This window comes from Triturus cristatus, chromosome 2_1 (assembly GCF_964204655.1).
Source record: "Triturus cristatus chromosome 2_1, aTriCri1.1, whole genome shotgun sequence".
In the NCBI taxonomy this organism is placed as follows: domain Eukaryota; kingdom Metazoa; phylum Chordata; class Amphibia; order Caudata; family Salamandridae; genus Triturus; species Triturus cristatus.
The window spans coordinates 394,992,306-395,005,208 of NC_140581.1; the positions used below are offsets into that span (position 1 = coordinate 394,992,306).

Consider the following 12,903-nt stretch of genomic DNA (forward strand, 5'->3'; position numbering starts at 1 on the left):
ATTCCTATGATGCAGAATCAACACTACAATTACCCCCACGTTTTAATTAATCTATATTCAAAAGGGGCAGAAACACAAAGTCCAATACCTTTCCCAATTAGTATAATAAAACAAATGATGGGATTGCATAATCTCAGTTTTGCACTCGAGAGTTTCAGCAGGAACAAATGAAGGTAAGCGATGCCGACATTTCATTTAACTGAGTACAATGAGTAAGAAATATTAAAAAGAAAATTTACTTCAATCTTTTTGCTTATTAGAGGAATCATTTGAGAATCTTCCTGTGTGTTTCAGAAGTTGACATTTCAACACAAGCATCCACCAGATTTGTACAGAATATAGTGTGTTTATTTTTATTAACAAACATTTTCGTAATAACGTCACATCATTTGTTATTGGCTTTATTAACCAATACACTATGGCTCAATGGACCGCGAGTATACAATCATGTTGAAAGAGTATGACTTTCAAACGGTGAACGCATTGCAAATATGGTGGCATTTGATACCAACACATTTGACCAATTTGTGCAGGAATGAGTTTCAAGGAGACCATGTTAAAAGTAGCCTAAAAGGATCTTCAATAAAAAGTCTGATCAATTGCCTTCCCGTGTGTGATATGTGCATTCAAAGAATATTCAAAATTTGGAGAACCATTGCTTAAAAAAATATACGGGGAAAATATGTAATTTGAATTCACCATGGCAACTATATTGCAGTTGTAACAATAGTGATGCTACACCACTGCTAAAAGTTATTTTTACTTCTTTCTATCTCTCTCCCACAATTCATCTAGCTTTTACCTAAATTAATTTATTTGGAAAAAAAGGTTCCCCAGATTTATGGTTTTGCAGCTCCGTACGAGGGGTAAAAGTGCCTTGTAAAAACCGATGAAATTCCATTTCAAGTGTATTTCTCTGTTTGTTCTAATATATTTATTTTCTGTTCACAGGGCCAGTCTGTTGTAGAAAACATTTTTCTTCTTTATTGCAACTTCTAGGGCAGCGCATTTTATTGCCTCTCTAAGAACAACAGGGCACAAAAACCTTCTAATAAATTTCCTATGTTCAGAACACATTTTTGTTGGTAAACAGTCAAAACAACTTCATAGGTTACTGCTGATGTAATTTGTTTCTAATATAAAGGTGCCTCATTCAGGAGAAATGGATGCCTTCGGAGTTGAAACCATGCAGAAGTCTGAAAAACAGAACACATTGCAGTTGGGATTAGATCGCAGCGTGGTTTTATTTTACTGTTTTTATATAGCAAGAAATCATTAGCACATACGCCCAAATCGGTACATTTATTTTATGAGTCCACCCTGCAGCACTAGAAGGGCACATTCCCAAAAGAACACAGTTTAAGATAGGCAGTGTCTCTCCGCGCAGAAATCACAAAAGGAAGAGATAGAAGCAATCTGAAAGTACCAGACAGGCAAGACAGTTCTGCCATTGATACTCTGTACCAGAAGTGTGAACTGGTGCCTTGCCTATAAAAAGGAGAAAACGTTGTGGGTTAAACTACAGAGGATAAGGAATGGGTCTAAGAACAAAGCCCATTCTGGCTTCTTTGCTGCTCAGTGAAAAAACGAATCCCTAGAAAAGGAGCTTCTGATCTCTTGGTCCTGGGAAGAGGAGAGGCAGGTCTGCAACCCACAAACTATACTAGTAATTAAACTTGTAATCTGAACAGATATCAATAGATCCCTTTTAAAAGTATAAAGAGCAGACTTGTATAAACAATTTCTGATGAACTATTAACGTTCCAGCTCTGAAGACTTCCTAAACTCCAGTGGGGGAGCATTCAACAGCAAACAGCTAGCAAAGAACAAATCAAGTAACTGGTGTCCAGAAGTGTAATCGCAAAAGAGTACACTGCCCTCATCCCCTTAAAAGCACCAGATAAATAAAGTGAGGAGTGGCTACAACCGTGGAGGCACAGCAGCTTAAGGAACATGCCTCAGGACGCCCCTGATGACAGGCACTACCATAATTCAGAGTGACTAGGTTGTCATTAGTGACGGAACAAGTAAATGCAGCTTAAGACCCAGCGATTTCAGAAGCACAACCCAGAAGGCAGGGTGCAGTATATTAAAGGTGAGGACATATAAATGCAAGACTATATGTCCCTATAGTGGTGTTCCCTACTGGAAACTACTGTGTTAGTGGTATTTAGAATAACATGGGCGGCCACAAGGGCATTCTCGAGGTTGGCAACTCCATTATGGTACCGCCAAAATAGGTCATGTTTGGTATCAAACAACATGCCTTCTCACCCTTGACACAAATCTCATGCCCTGGGTGACATGGCATGCACCCAAATAGCACCTTAGAGGCTGCCTACCTGGCTGCCCCAGCTTCTCTGTGCTCTGGCTGACCAGCCTGCGCTTTACCGTGCAAGCTGCCGCTAAGACAGGATTCTGACCCCCTGGCAGGCAGTGTGATCATTCCCATGAGTCACTTACAAAGGCTTTGGAAGTAAGGAGGTCATAACTTCCTCCTAACTAGTAGGCTAGTTCCCATTTCCTTGCTCCCTGCACCTGCGAAAATGCTGGAGCTCCATCTCAACCATCATTTGTCGGCCTTCTTAGATGCCTCTGGATATCTAGAGGATTCCCAGCATGGCTTTAGGAGGTGCCATAGCACCGAATCGGCCCTTACTATGGTGACAAATAATATCCGAATGAAGGTGGATCAGGGTCAGACCACTGTTTTGGTCCTCTTAGATCTCACGGCAGCATTTGATAACCTCTCTCCCTCGACTTTAACATCACGTCTGAGGGAGTTAGGAGTAATGGGCACTGCCTTGAGTCTTCTGTCCTCCTTTTTAGCTCAAAGGGAGCAGAGGGTCAAGCTTGGTGAGTTTCTTTCCCCTGCTAAGGTCTTGCGATGTGGGGTTCCACAGGGGTCGGCTTTGAGCCCGACCCTGTTTAATATCTATGTGGCCCCTCTGGCAAGGCTAGTGAAATCGCAGGGGATGGAAGTCGTGTCATACGCCGATGACACCCAAATTATGGTGTCCCTGGCTCACTCGAAGGATTTATCAGCGTTCAACTTTAGGAGCTGCATGCAAGCAGTCTCCGAATGGATGATTCAAAATTCCTTGAAATTGAACGGTGATAAGACCGAAGTCCTGATTTTTGGGAAGGATCAGGATTGTTGGTCTAATGAGTGGTGGCCTCCCTCTTTGGGTACCTGCCCTATTCCATCCCACTCGGCCAGGAACTTGGGTGTCATATTTGACACCTCACTGTTTATGACTCTCCAGGTGAACAGAACAGTGGCCACCTGCTGGGGGGTTATCAAGATTCTTAGGAGAATCGTACACTATCTCTCCCCTCAGTCACGTATGCAGATCGTGGTGGCGCTGGTCGGATCAAGATTAGACTACTGTAACACTCTATATGCGGAAATCAATAAGGGCCTTATTCATCGCCTCCAGGTGGTACAAAATGCTGCTGCCAGATTTGTTTTAGCGGCACCTACTGCCTCATCGGCCACCTTAGCAAGGAAAAGCTTGCACTGGCTCCCTATCCAGTATAGGATTTCTTTCAAACTGCTAACTCTGGTGTTTGGAGCCTTAAGGGCTATTCCCTCTAATGCTTTGGGTTCTCTCTTAACTCGGTATTTACCTAGCAGATCTCTTCGTTCTGCAGAGATGAACCTGCTGGTGGTCCCCCGCTTTAAGAAAGTCAGATGGGGAAGCAGGGCTTTCTCCAACGTGGCTCCTCGGTTGTGGAATGCCCTTCCATTAGAGATTAAGGCCCTACCTTCCATGATTCTTTTTAAGAAAGCTCTCAAAACATGGTATTTTGCTAAAGCCTATCAATAAGCAACTGTCCTTTCCTTTGTTGATTTAATTTCGGTTAGGCGCCTTGACGCCCATTGGGCTAAGTTGCGCGGTATAAGTTTATTTTCATTAGTGAAGTGGCACATCAAGTTGGTGAGCTTCAAAGGCTGCACAGCCGCTGATGTGCATAACGGCTGACTCCCAGTGGAGGAAACAGCCCTCCCCGTGCCCCAGGCACATTTGCACCTGGGAAGTTGGGAAATTTACTATGCAGGGAGGTGTACACCCCCAGAAGTCTAGCCACACTTCCAGGGTGAGCAGCCTGGTCTGTACACCACAATTTGATTTCTACCGTCTTTCGGAATGATAGAATAGAGGGTTCTGGCTAGAAAAGGTAAACCTGCACCCCAGAGGTGGTCACCTCGAGGGAGGGGGGGATTAGCTGCAAGGTCCAGCTGCTTATTGGCTACCAGCTCCCACAGTCTAGGATTTAAGGCAACCATCAGACACCAGAACCTCAAATCTGAACAACTTGCATCAAGAAAGGACCCAGAAGAGACCCGTGTCAGCAACAAGAGGACTTTGGCCTACAGCATCAAAGTAAACGAGGAATACTTTGTCCCTGTGGCAACACATTTGGAACTGCGTGATGGAGAGCCTCATCCTTGGCTAAAACTTGGCACTCCCTGGCTTGTGGAAGCCTGAAGTGCCCTCAGACTCCTCGGGAATAGTGGCACTAGTCCCCTGCAACTGCAGGTAAAACAATACTCTGGATCCGAAGATTTGCAGGCCACCAGGCCCTACGAGGGATCACCATCCAGATGGGTTAGTGCATTGTCAGAACTGTAGTTCTGCCACAAAGTTACAGGCAGTTACATGTACAGCAGGACCACCTGACATCAAAGTTACTTTTTGCACTACTTACCCCTGCCAAGGCTGGTTGGTCGCCAGTCTAGCAACAGACCCCTTTACTCAACACTGCCATAAAAGGGAACTTCATTCGACCTGTGACCGACGTCAGCAACTACGCCGTTGCTGTCCTTTTGCACCTTTTTCCCTCGCAGCATTCGTTTCAGTGGTAAAAGCAGCTCTCCCATGGCTTCCGTTCAGCACCACGGACAGCCAGGACAAGTGCACCTGGGCTCCACAGGCCAGGTAAAATTCAACTGACTGTCATGGCTTAGTCTTGGGAACCGCATCACCTTTATCCTGCAAGGGTATAACGCAACTGGACCTGCAAGTGACTTATTGCCACCAGTGTTTCTTTTCTCATTTACCACAATGTTCAAGTTTCCTGGTATTACTGCACTGCATTGATTTTCTATTACTTATAAAATCTATAACTCCGGTTATATGTATGCTATTCTGTTTGTTTTGGTGTCTAAATTGAGATAAAAATACACTATTTTTTATAAATTTGTGTTGGATTTCTCTCAAGTTGTGTCAATTACTTATAGTCCTTGTTGGTACTGTGAAATGCTAACCACATGTTCATCTAGTAAAGCCTGACTGCTCTTTGCCACTCTACCAGGACTGAGCTAAGGATTTATTAGTGTGAATCCAAGGACCATCTTTGGGGTACTGTGATAGTATTACATGGTGAGAACTAATCCCCACACCACATAATGCTCCACTTTCCTACACCATCCTATAATCAAATAACTTGTTTTGGTCTACTAAGAACTGGTGAAGCTTTATGGTACTAAGCTGTAACAGACGTGGGTAACCAAGAAACATTCCAGCATGGTTTAGTCTTGGTTCTAAATAAATGGGAAAGCCACAGATAAGCCAGGACAACTCTTTCCTTTGTGCAGTTTTTCAAAAGAAAACAATCAAGGAACATCCTTCAAAATTAAGGAAGGGCTGCTGTAACAAAGTAAGACATTTGAAGTATGTGTTTTTCTTTCAAAGATCTTGTACCTTTAATTAAATGCAAAACATAAATGGACGTATGTACCCCAGATTGGAGTCAGTTGCATTTTGGATTGACATAATGTACAATGAGAGCTAGCTACATGCAATCTTTTGTTATGGGTTTCTTGGGCTAATATGTACCAAGTCAGGGGAGGTCACTAATATCAACATGTAAAGGGACTGCTGTTTGTTCTATAGAGGAAACACAGATATATTTTTTAAACCACATGGTTTGTTGGAATCTGTTATACAAGGGTAACCTTTAATGACTAAAACACACTTGATCTACTCAATTTGATTCTAGAAAGAATTCTTGTTTAGTGCCAGGTAGGCTATCAGTCAATGAAAAAATTGCTCTACTGAGTTCATTACTTAGCTAATTCAAGTGGAGGGCATCAAGAAGTAGAAGTTATTGCTTGATAGAAACAGCATGTGTTCATGAAACAAACAATCATCAAAGAATAACAAGATGCCACAATAGTGAGTAGAGTGAGGGTGCAGTGAAATAAACATTCAAAAAGTGATAATAAAAAATTGTTGCACATAAACAGTATAAACATCCATCAGATAGTTACACTGTAAATGGCAGGAGTCCATGGAGAGTCCACTATCTCATGGGGATTCCTTTCAAAAGATGAGGAAGACTATCTAAGGTTATAAAAGCATTGATGTTTAGACACCAAAACAAACTAACTCTCCAGGATCATCATCAGGATAATGTTGAAGACATTACATATGTTGCTTCCCTCAAAACTAGAACAATGATAAGTGGAAAATCAATTTGGTGCTGGCAATAGAATAAAGGTAGATCACAATGGGCTGTGAGTTTATGACATTAAATGACTGAACTTGTGCATGGTCGTGAGAAGCTCAGGATAATAACTTACCTCTAAAAAGGCGAGTATGCAAAAAACATTGTTCTTTGCTAGAGTTAGGTGGTAACTCCGGTGTCTGGATTTTAGATCGAGATCAAAAACTTGGGCTCAATTTCCAGCTTTCACCAAGTCCCGCTTCCACCATAGGCCAAATTCAAATTAACAACAGTGTAAGGCGGTGATGGAAAAGTGTACAGAAACTCTCTGGCCAAATAATCAAAAGGGCATCCCTGGTTGCTAAAACCTAGCAGCGAAGTTACAGCATTTTCTGTTCCCCGCATCCGCAAAAATATGCATTTAAGAAAAGCACCATTTGAGGAAGGCGTCATGCAGTACTTCATCATTTAGATTTCTACCTGGGGATTCACAGTGTACAAGACTAATAGTTCTACTATAAACAGGAGGTGCGATAGCAGGCAACCTTATGTTGCACTACAGTCCAGATCACAACACTCTAAACACTGCATGAAAGGCTTAGTATACAAAGATGTCTCAGCTAGCTAGCCTATAAACATGGGGCTATAGTTCAGTTGAGGTAGCACTTGAAACAGGAACTGCTCACTCTTCAACACTTCCTCCTTAAAATAGGTTAACATGTTTAAAAGAAAGCATTATCTTCCTGAGGTAATGAAACCACACTGGTCTGCATGTACAAATGCACTATACACTGCTGCACTCTCCCAATATAGTCGATTATTTCACATCTCCATCTAGCATAGATAAAGGCTGCTTTAAAATCTAGATTTAGGGATAAGGACCATAATTATCCTAGCTTCATATACATTGAGTAGTGTGTTACCTACCATGTTTACAGCAAGGATATTCAACAGTCTCAACTGCCAGTGCAGTTCTCTCATGCCAATATATGCACATAGAGATCTATGATCTTTACTTATCTGCTGCTTTATTAAGTGCTGTGTACTTCTCACAGTCGCAATTACCTGGGTAATCAAGACAGCTTCTTTGTAGTCTTCTTACCGGTGAGCAGCCTCCAACAGCACTCACTACCCATGAATGCATTATGGAGTAGGTCTTCAACAGAATCCAGCATAATTTTTTCAAACACAAAACGCTATGAACCCATATATCACATGTTATACTCTATATAACAATGTAATCATATATATACAACCTGGAGCCTTAACCCCTTATATTTTAGGCATTCTGCTTACAAAAAATAGTAAACAGATCACGTGGGAGTGTTCTTCTAATGAGATAATTTTGAAGAAATTAAATAAATAATAAAAATCTGTTTGGTTTACCGAATAAAGTCATCAATGTCCATTTGTCGTGCGCGCTTTTCACTGAAATGGGTCTCTGTGAGAATGCTTTCTATTTTTTCTGCAATGCTAAACTGTTCAGGAATCAACTGTTGAAAAAAGAAACAATAGATTTAGTCACATAGCTGCACAGCAAAATAATTTATTAGCAAAGTTTTCTTATGGCTCTTAATACATTCATTCTTCACTGATCACCTACATTACAAAAATGCCTGTCCTCAGAAAGAGGAGTTACTATTAGCGACAAACATTGAATTAAGTCTATACTGACTATTTTATAAATTCATATTCTGAAAATGACTAGACTTCATCATACGTTATGAAGTGATTCGGCAGCAAGCACAAGGCTATTTAACAATATTTCTTTAGCATCTTAAAGCAAACAAGTGCATTCTTATCCTTTAAGGCTACAACAAACTGGAATACAATGCATTTGTATTAGCATTTTGTATTTTGCTTTTACTTACAATGTTATGCAAAGAACAATGGATTCTGTAATTTTTCTCCAATAATTCTTGCACTGCACTGGATCTAAAAACATAAATAACCAAAGGTGACGCAGCTTTAATGTCAGAAGGTAAACGATAAATAATGTCTAAGTGCTACAACTCTACACACATCAGTGGCATCGGAGAGCATTAACCAGGATTATATGCAAGGCTGCTTACAATACACTTGTCCACAACCTGGGCTGGCTCCAGAAAGCTTTTACTGTCTGTGAGATCTCATGTGATGAGGAATACAAAATATAGGGAGGTACTTGAGGTCAGCTCCTTTCACCCCTCGGTTTGTTTGGACCAGAATATTGCAGCCATTTGAAGCTACCTGAAGAAAGTTTTCATTAACAATTGGGATTAGCCCAGGTAAGAAATAACTCTTCACTGACCTCCAGGCAGTTCATTGAGGATTAGTTTTATCTGACAGACTAAGGAGTATTTTCACTGCAGAATATAGACGGGGGATTGTGCCTGGATTGCAGTAGAAGTGCATTTTTATCATTATGGTTGCTCCCAAATCTGTGCAGGCTGTTTGTGGGATGGCAAGGCCCTTCCCATAAGCAAATGAGAGCTGGCTGCTACCTCTCCACTCCCCTCACAGGCTAGCCGAGTGCAGACAGGCAGAAAGCCTGCCTGCCCAGTCATCATATCTGCAAGGAGTACTTTACTTAACAACTATGCTCTACATATTGGCTCGCTGCTTGGTGAGAAGCCTTAATCCGAAGACAGCAATTTACATTTTATTTAAAGCTTAAATATGGCTGGTCTTTTATTACATTTTTCAAATAAAAATTAGTTATTTGAGATTATTTTTAGCAATCTTTTTAAGATAACCTAGTTGTAAATACAAGTTAATTTTCTTTTCTTTAAATTATCTACTTTTGAGGACTAATAAGCCATTGTAAGGTTAATTTGTCCCTTCTGAACATGGGGTGCAAATAATACAATGCTAGCATTTCTGTTGTATTTTTCATTAACAGTCAGCTTAGAGCAGAGGTTTGTCTTGGGCTTACTAAACCAGCAGCAGAGTAGTTCACAGAGCATCACCAAAACAATCTATTTGTTCATCCAGCCACTTATCACAATATGGTTACTGCTGATGGGCCAAACCTGGTCAGCCTGCAAGAGGAGGCAGCCTACTAAATCCTCTTTCATGATCGACTTTGGGGGATTACAGCCAAACCTTCTGCTGGAACTCCCTTAACCAGCCCGTGAATGCAATGCTGCAACTGGTATTTGGCCAACATAGTAGAACTGTGGGAGGCGGGGAGAGAGAAAGAGAGAGAGTGTGTGTGTGGTGTGATATATATATATATATATATCGCTTGTTGCCTGTGAGAAGCTGTGGGTCTACTACAAGCATGACCAGCAGATGAGTACAAAGTAACAACCATTAACTGTAATACTCGAAGTTCCAATTTTTGTTACAACATGGTCATAGCCAGTGTTCCCGTGAATGTGCGCGCCCGCGCACCTCAGTGCCCCCGAGCGCGCACTGTTGTGACTAAGACCATTCGCGCCGTCGAAGCAGCGCAAAAAACGGCCATTTCTAACATGCTGAGGAAGAGGCGTTTTGCTAAATTCCTTTTGTTTTGAGTGCGGCGGTGGGGCTCATTGTGTGCTTCTGTTTAAGTATTCGTGTTAATTGCAGAGCGTGACGAGCTGCAATTAACATGCAATTAACATGAATGCTTTAAATAAAGCACACGATATGCCCTGCAGCCACACTCTGGACAACAAAAGAAATGCAGCAACAAACACAGTGTGTGCTTTTTAGAATCACCTAAAAGCAAACGCTGTGTTTGTAGACTTGCTACATTTCTTCTCTTAATAGTGCTGGGCTGTGGGGTGCGATTCTGTGCCTTTTTCTTTGAAGTTATCATGTTAATTGCAGCTCATGGACGCTGCCATTAACATGAAAATGTTAACAAAGGGGGACAACCACCCCACAGCTGCGCTCTATTAAGATAAGAAATGCAGGAAGCCTACAAACGCGGCATCTAACTGGCACAGTACAATCTTTTATGTGAACGCTCAACTGTGCGTGCAGTTCATGGCTCATACTGGGTCTAGCGCCAACGCCATATTTAATTGGGACAACTTCTACCTACAAAAGCTGTACCTGCTACCATATCATGGCTGCCAGCACTTTCCTCTTTAGAGAAGTCAACAGCAAGATAGGACATTTATTGGAGCCATAGGGACAGTCTGTAAATGTAGCCCTTCATTTGAACTGATGGACCTCAGGTAACAGCTATATGGACTCGATTAATTTTCATTATGCATCACTGTGATATTGCCTTGCGAAGTGGGGAACTTCAGTTTTCACCTTTTTGTGAGTTTTTGTTACTAGGAAAACAACTTATGTGATATGGTTGTTCATCTGTACTTATTTTAGAGACTTACTGACACCTGCCATTAATGCAACTTTAAGAAAATGCAGACCATGTATGAGCACAATAACATTTTGTCAGTTATTCCTAGTTTAATACCCCATCCTGATTAGTTACCATTTTAAAACAGTCATAGCAGACGTGATAAATATTATGCCATAACTGCATGACCTCCAAGACATACTTGCAGCGTGCATGCTCAAAAACAAATCATCTGGGGCGTGGCTAAGGCGCCTGACAAGATGGCCGCCTAAGGGATCCGCTCTGCCGACTCGGGACGCACTTTCATCTTGCCGGTGCATTTCCCGTCAGGTCTCAACATCGAATTTTACAACATCATGAACCAGAATGCTTGGGGACTGTGGTGAGCAGTTTGCACCTCTGCGCGCATCGCGCTTCATCCTCATTTTGCCACGAAGCTGTTTACCTCAGTACGGCTGCCATTTTAGGCGCGCGTTTCGGTAAACGATCTCCGTGTCACGGCAGGCACTCAGGCTTTGTACCAGCTGCTTGTTTTGCCTCATGTCTCCAAATGGCTTGATAACATGTGTGCTGCTTCCTCTTCAGGACATTGTTCATGATTTCCAGCGTAACGCGACGCTAAACTATGCTAAGCTGTACTCTCCTTTCAATATGTGGCACAAGCTATAAACCCCCACTCCAACATGCTTTATAAGTATTGCTCATGGTCAGCTTACCTCCCTTCTCGCCTGATACTTGCTTCCCGACAGGAACACCTCTATCTCTGCTCATTGACTCTCTGCATGTGTCTGGCGTTTTTCCTCGCTTGCCTGGACTGCTGCCTTCTCAAAGAAATATTTGACTTTTGTGAATTACTTTGTATCCTTTTATTCAACAGGACAATAACTTTTTTCTTGGTTTTCATTGGTCACCACGTTCACTGTTATTTTAACACCTTTCTTCTCACTGTTGATGGTGCGTCATACATTTTTGTGACTATTTTATTCTTGGGCCTCTGTCATTTAAATTCTGGACAGTTTTCTTCGGGTTTTCTCTGATCCCGTTGCCTCCACTCAACTGTCCATCATTCTTTTTTTTTCTCATGCTAAATGACAGCTATCTATGGGAAAGTTGCGCAAACCGCAATTTGTTTTTCTACCATCGAAGCGTACTTCTTTGGCAGTACCTCCAACTTCCTCATCATCAGACTCCTCCTCTAATACACGCCTAATGGCTGGGGTACCCTCTGCCCGTACTTCCTCGACACAATCTACCTCAAGCAAATCCTCACAGTCTATAGCTTCATCCAAGCGCTTGAAACAAGATCCTCCATCTCCTGACAAACCTCCATCTCCCATTTCAATGGAACTGCTCTTGGAGGAAATACGCGCTTTGAGGCCGTTTGTGGAGGAAACTAACAATAAAATGCAATTTCTTGAGGATAAGTGGTCGACAATAGATAACAGAGTTGCTTCGGTCGACCAGCAAGTCTCAGAGATACAGGTTAATTCTCAACGAATCTCCTCTTTGGAAAAAAAGATTCTCAGTCTTCAACAACACACTGAGGATTTAGAAAACAGAAATAGGAGGAATAACCTACGCATATATGGTTTACCGGAATCCTTGGAGGGTGATGATCCTGTGGCGTTCTTCTCCTCCTTTCTTCCAAAACTTTTGGACATGCCAACCACTACTTCTCTTAGTATTCAAAGAGCTCATAGACTTGGCCCTCGTTTATCTTCATCAACAACCCCAATTAAACCACGTGGCGTCATCATTCTTCTTTTGAAGTTTACAGTTCTTCCCTCAGTCCTCTCTGCAGCTAGAGCCAAACATCAAATTTCCTGGCTGGGACAGAAGGTGTTTTTGTCTCAAGATGTCTCTAATGCTACAGCATCTAGAAGAAAAGAATTCCTGAATCTTTGTGCTCTTATTCATCATCTTGGTGCCAGATATGGATTATTCCACCCATGCATTTTTAAAGTGACATATCAAAATCAAACATGGCCTTTTAAAGACCCTGCGGAACTTAAAAACTTTATCCACCTCCATACTACCAGCAACATGGATACTGCTAATTCTTCCAATGGTTGACCATTTAATCTTTCTCTTTTCTTTGCAGGGTTCCTGTTGATGTTCCTGTATTTTTCCTTTTAATTGTTATAAGGTTGTTTCTTGTCTGTTGCTCTTTGTTT

The 12,903-nt window shown here is 41.8% G+C and overlaps 1 protein-coding gene across 1 annotated transcript in view; it reads right to left on the reverse strand.

The window, feature by feature from the left end:
* Window positions 1-326: 326 nt before the first annotated feature.
* DIMT1 (DIM1 rRNA methyltransferase and ribosome maturation factor) overlaps window positions 327-12,903 on the reverse strand; it is a 177,012-nt gene continuing 164,435 nt past the window's right edge. Inside the window, exons 10-12 of the mRNA XM_085631601.1 lie at window positions 8,325-8,388; window positions 7,840-7,946; window positions 327-1,196 (exon numbers count right to left, since the gene is read on the reverse strand). Of these exons, the coding sequence (XP_085487727.1) occupies window positions 1,154-1,196; window positions 7,840-7,946; window positions 8,325-8,388 (214 nt within the window). The 3' untranslated portion in view covers window positions 327-1,153. The remainder of the gene's footprint in view (window positions 1,197-7,839; window positions 7,947-8,324; window positions 8,389-12,903) is intronic.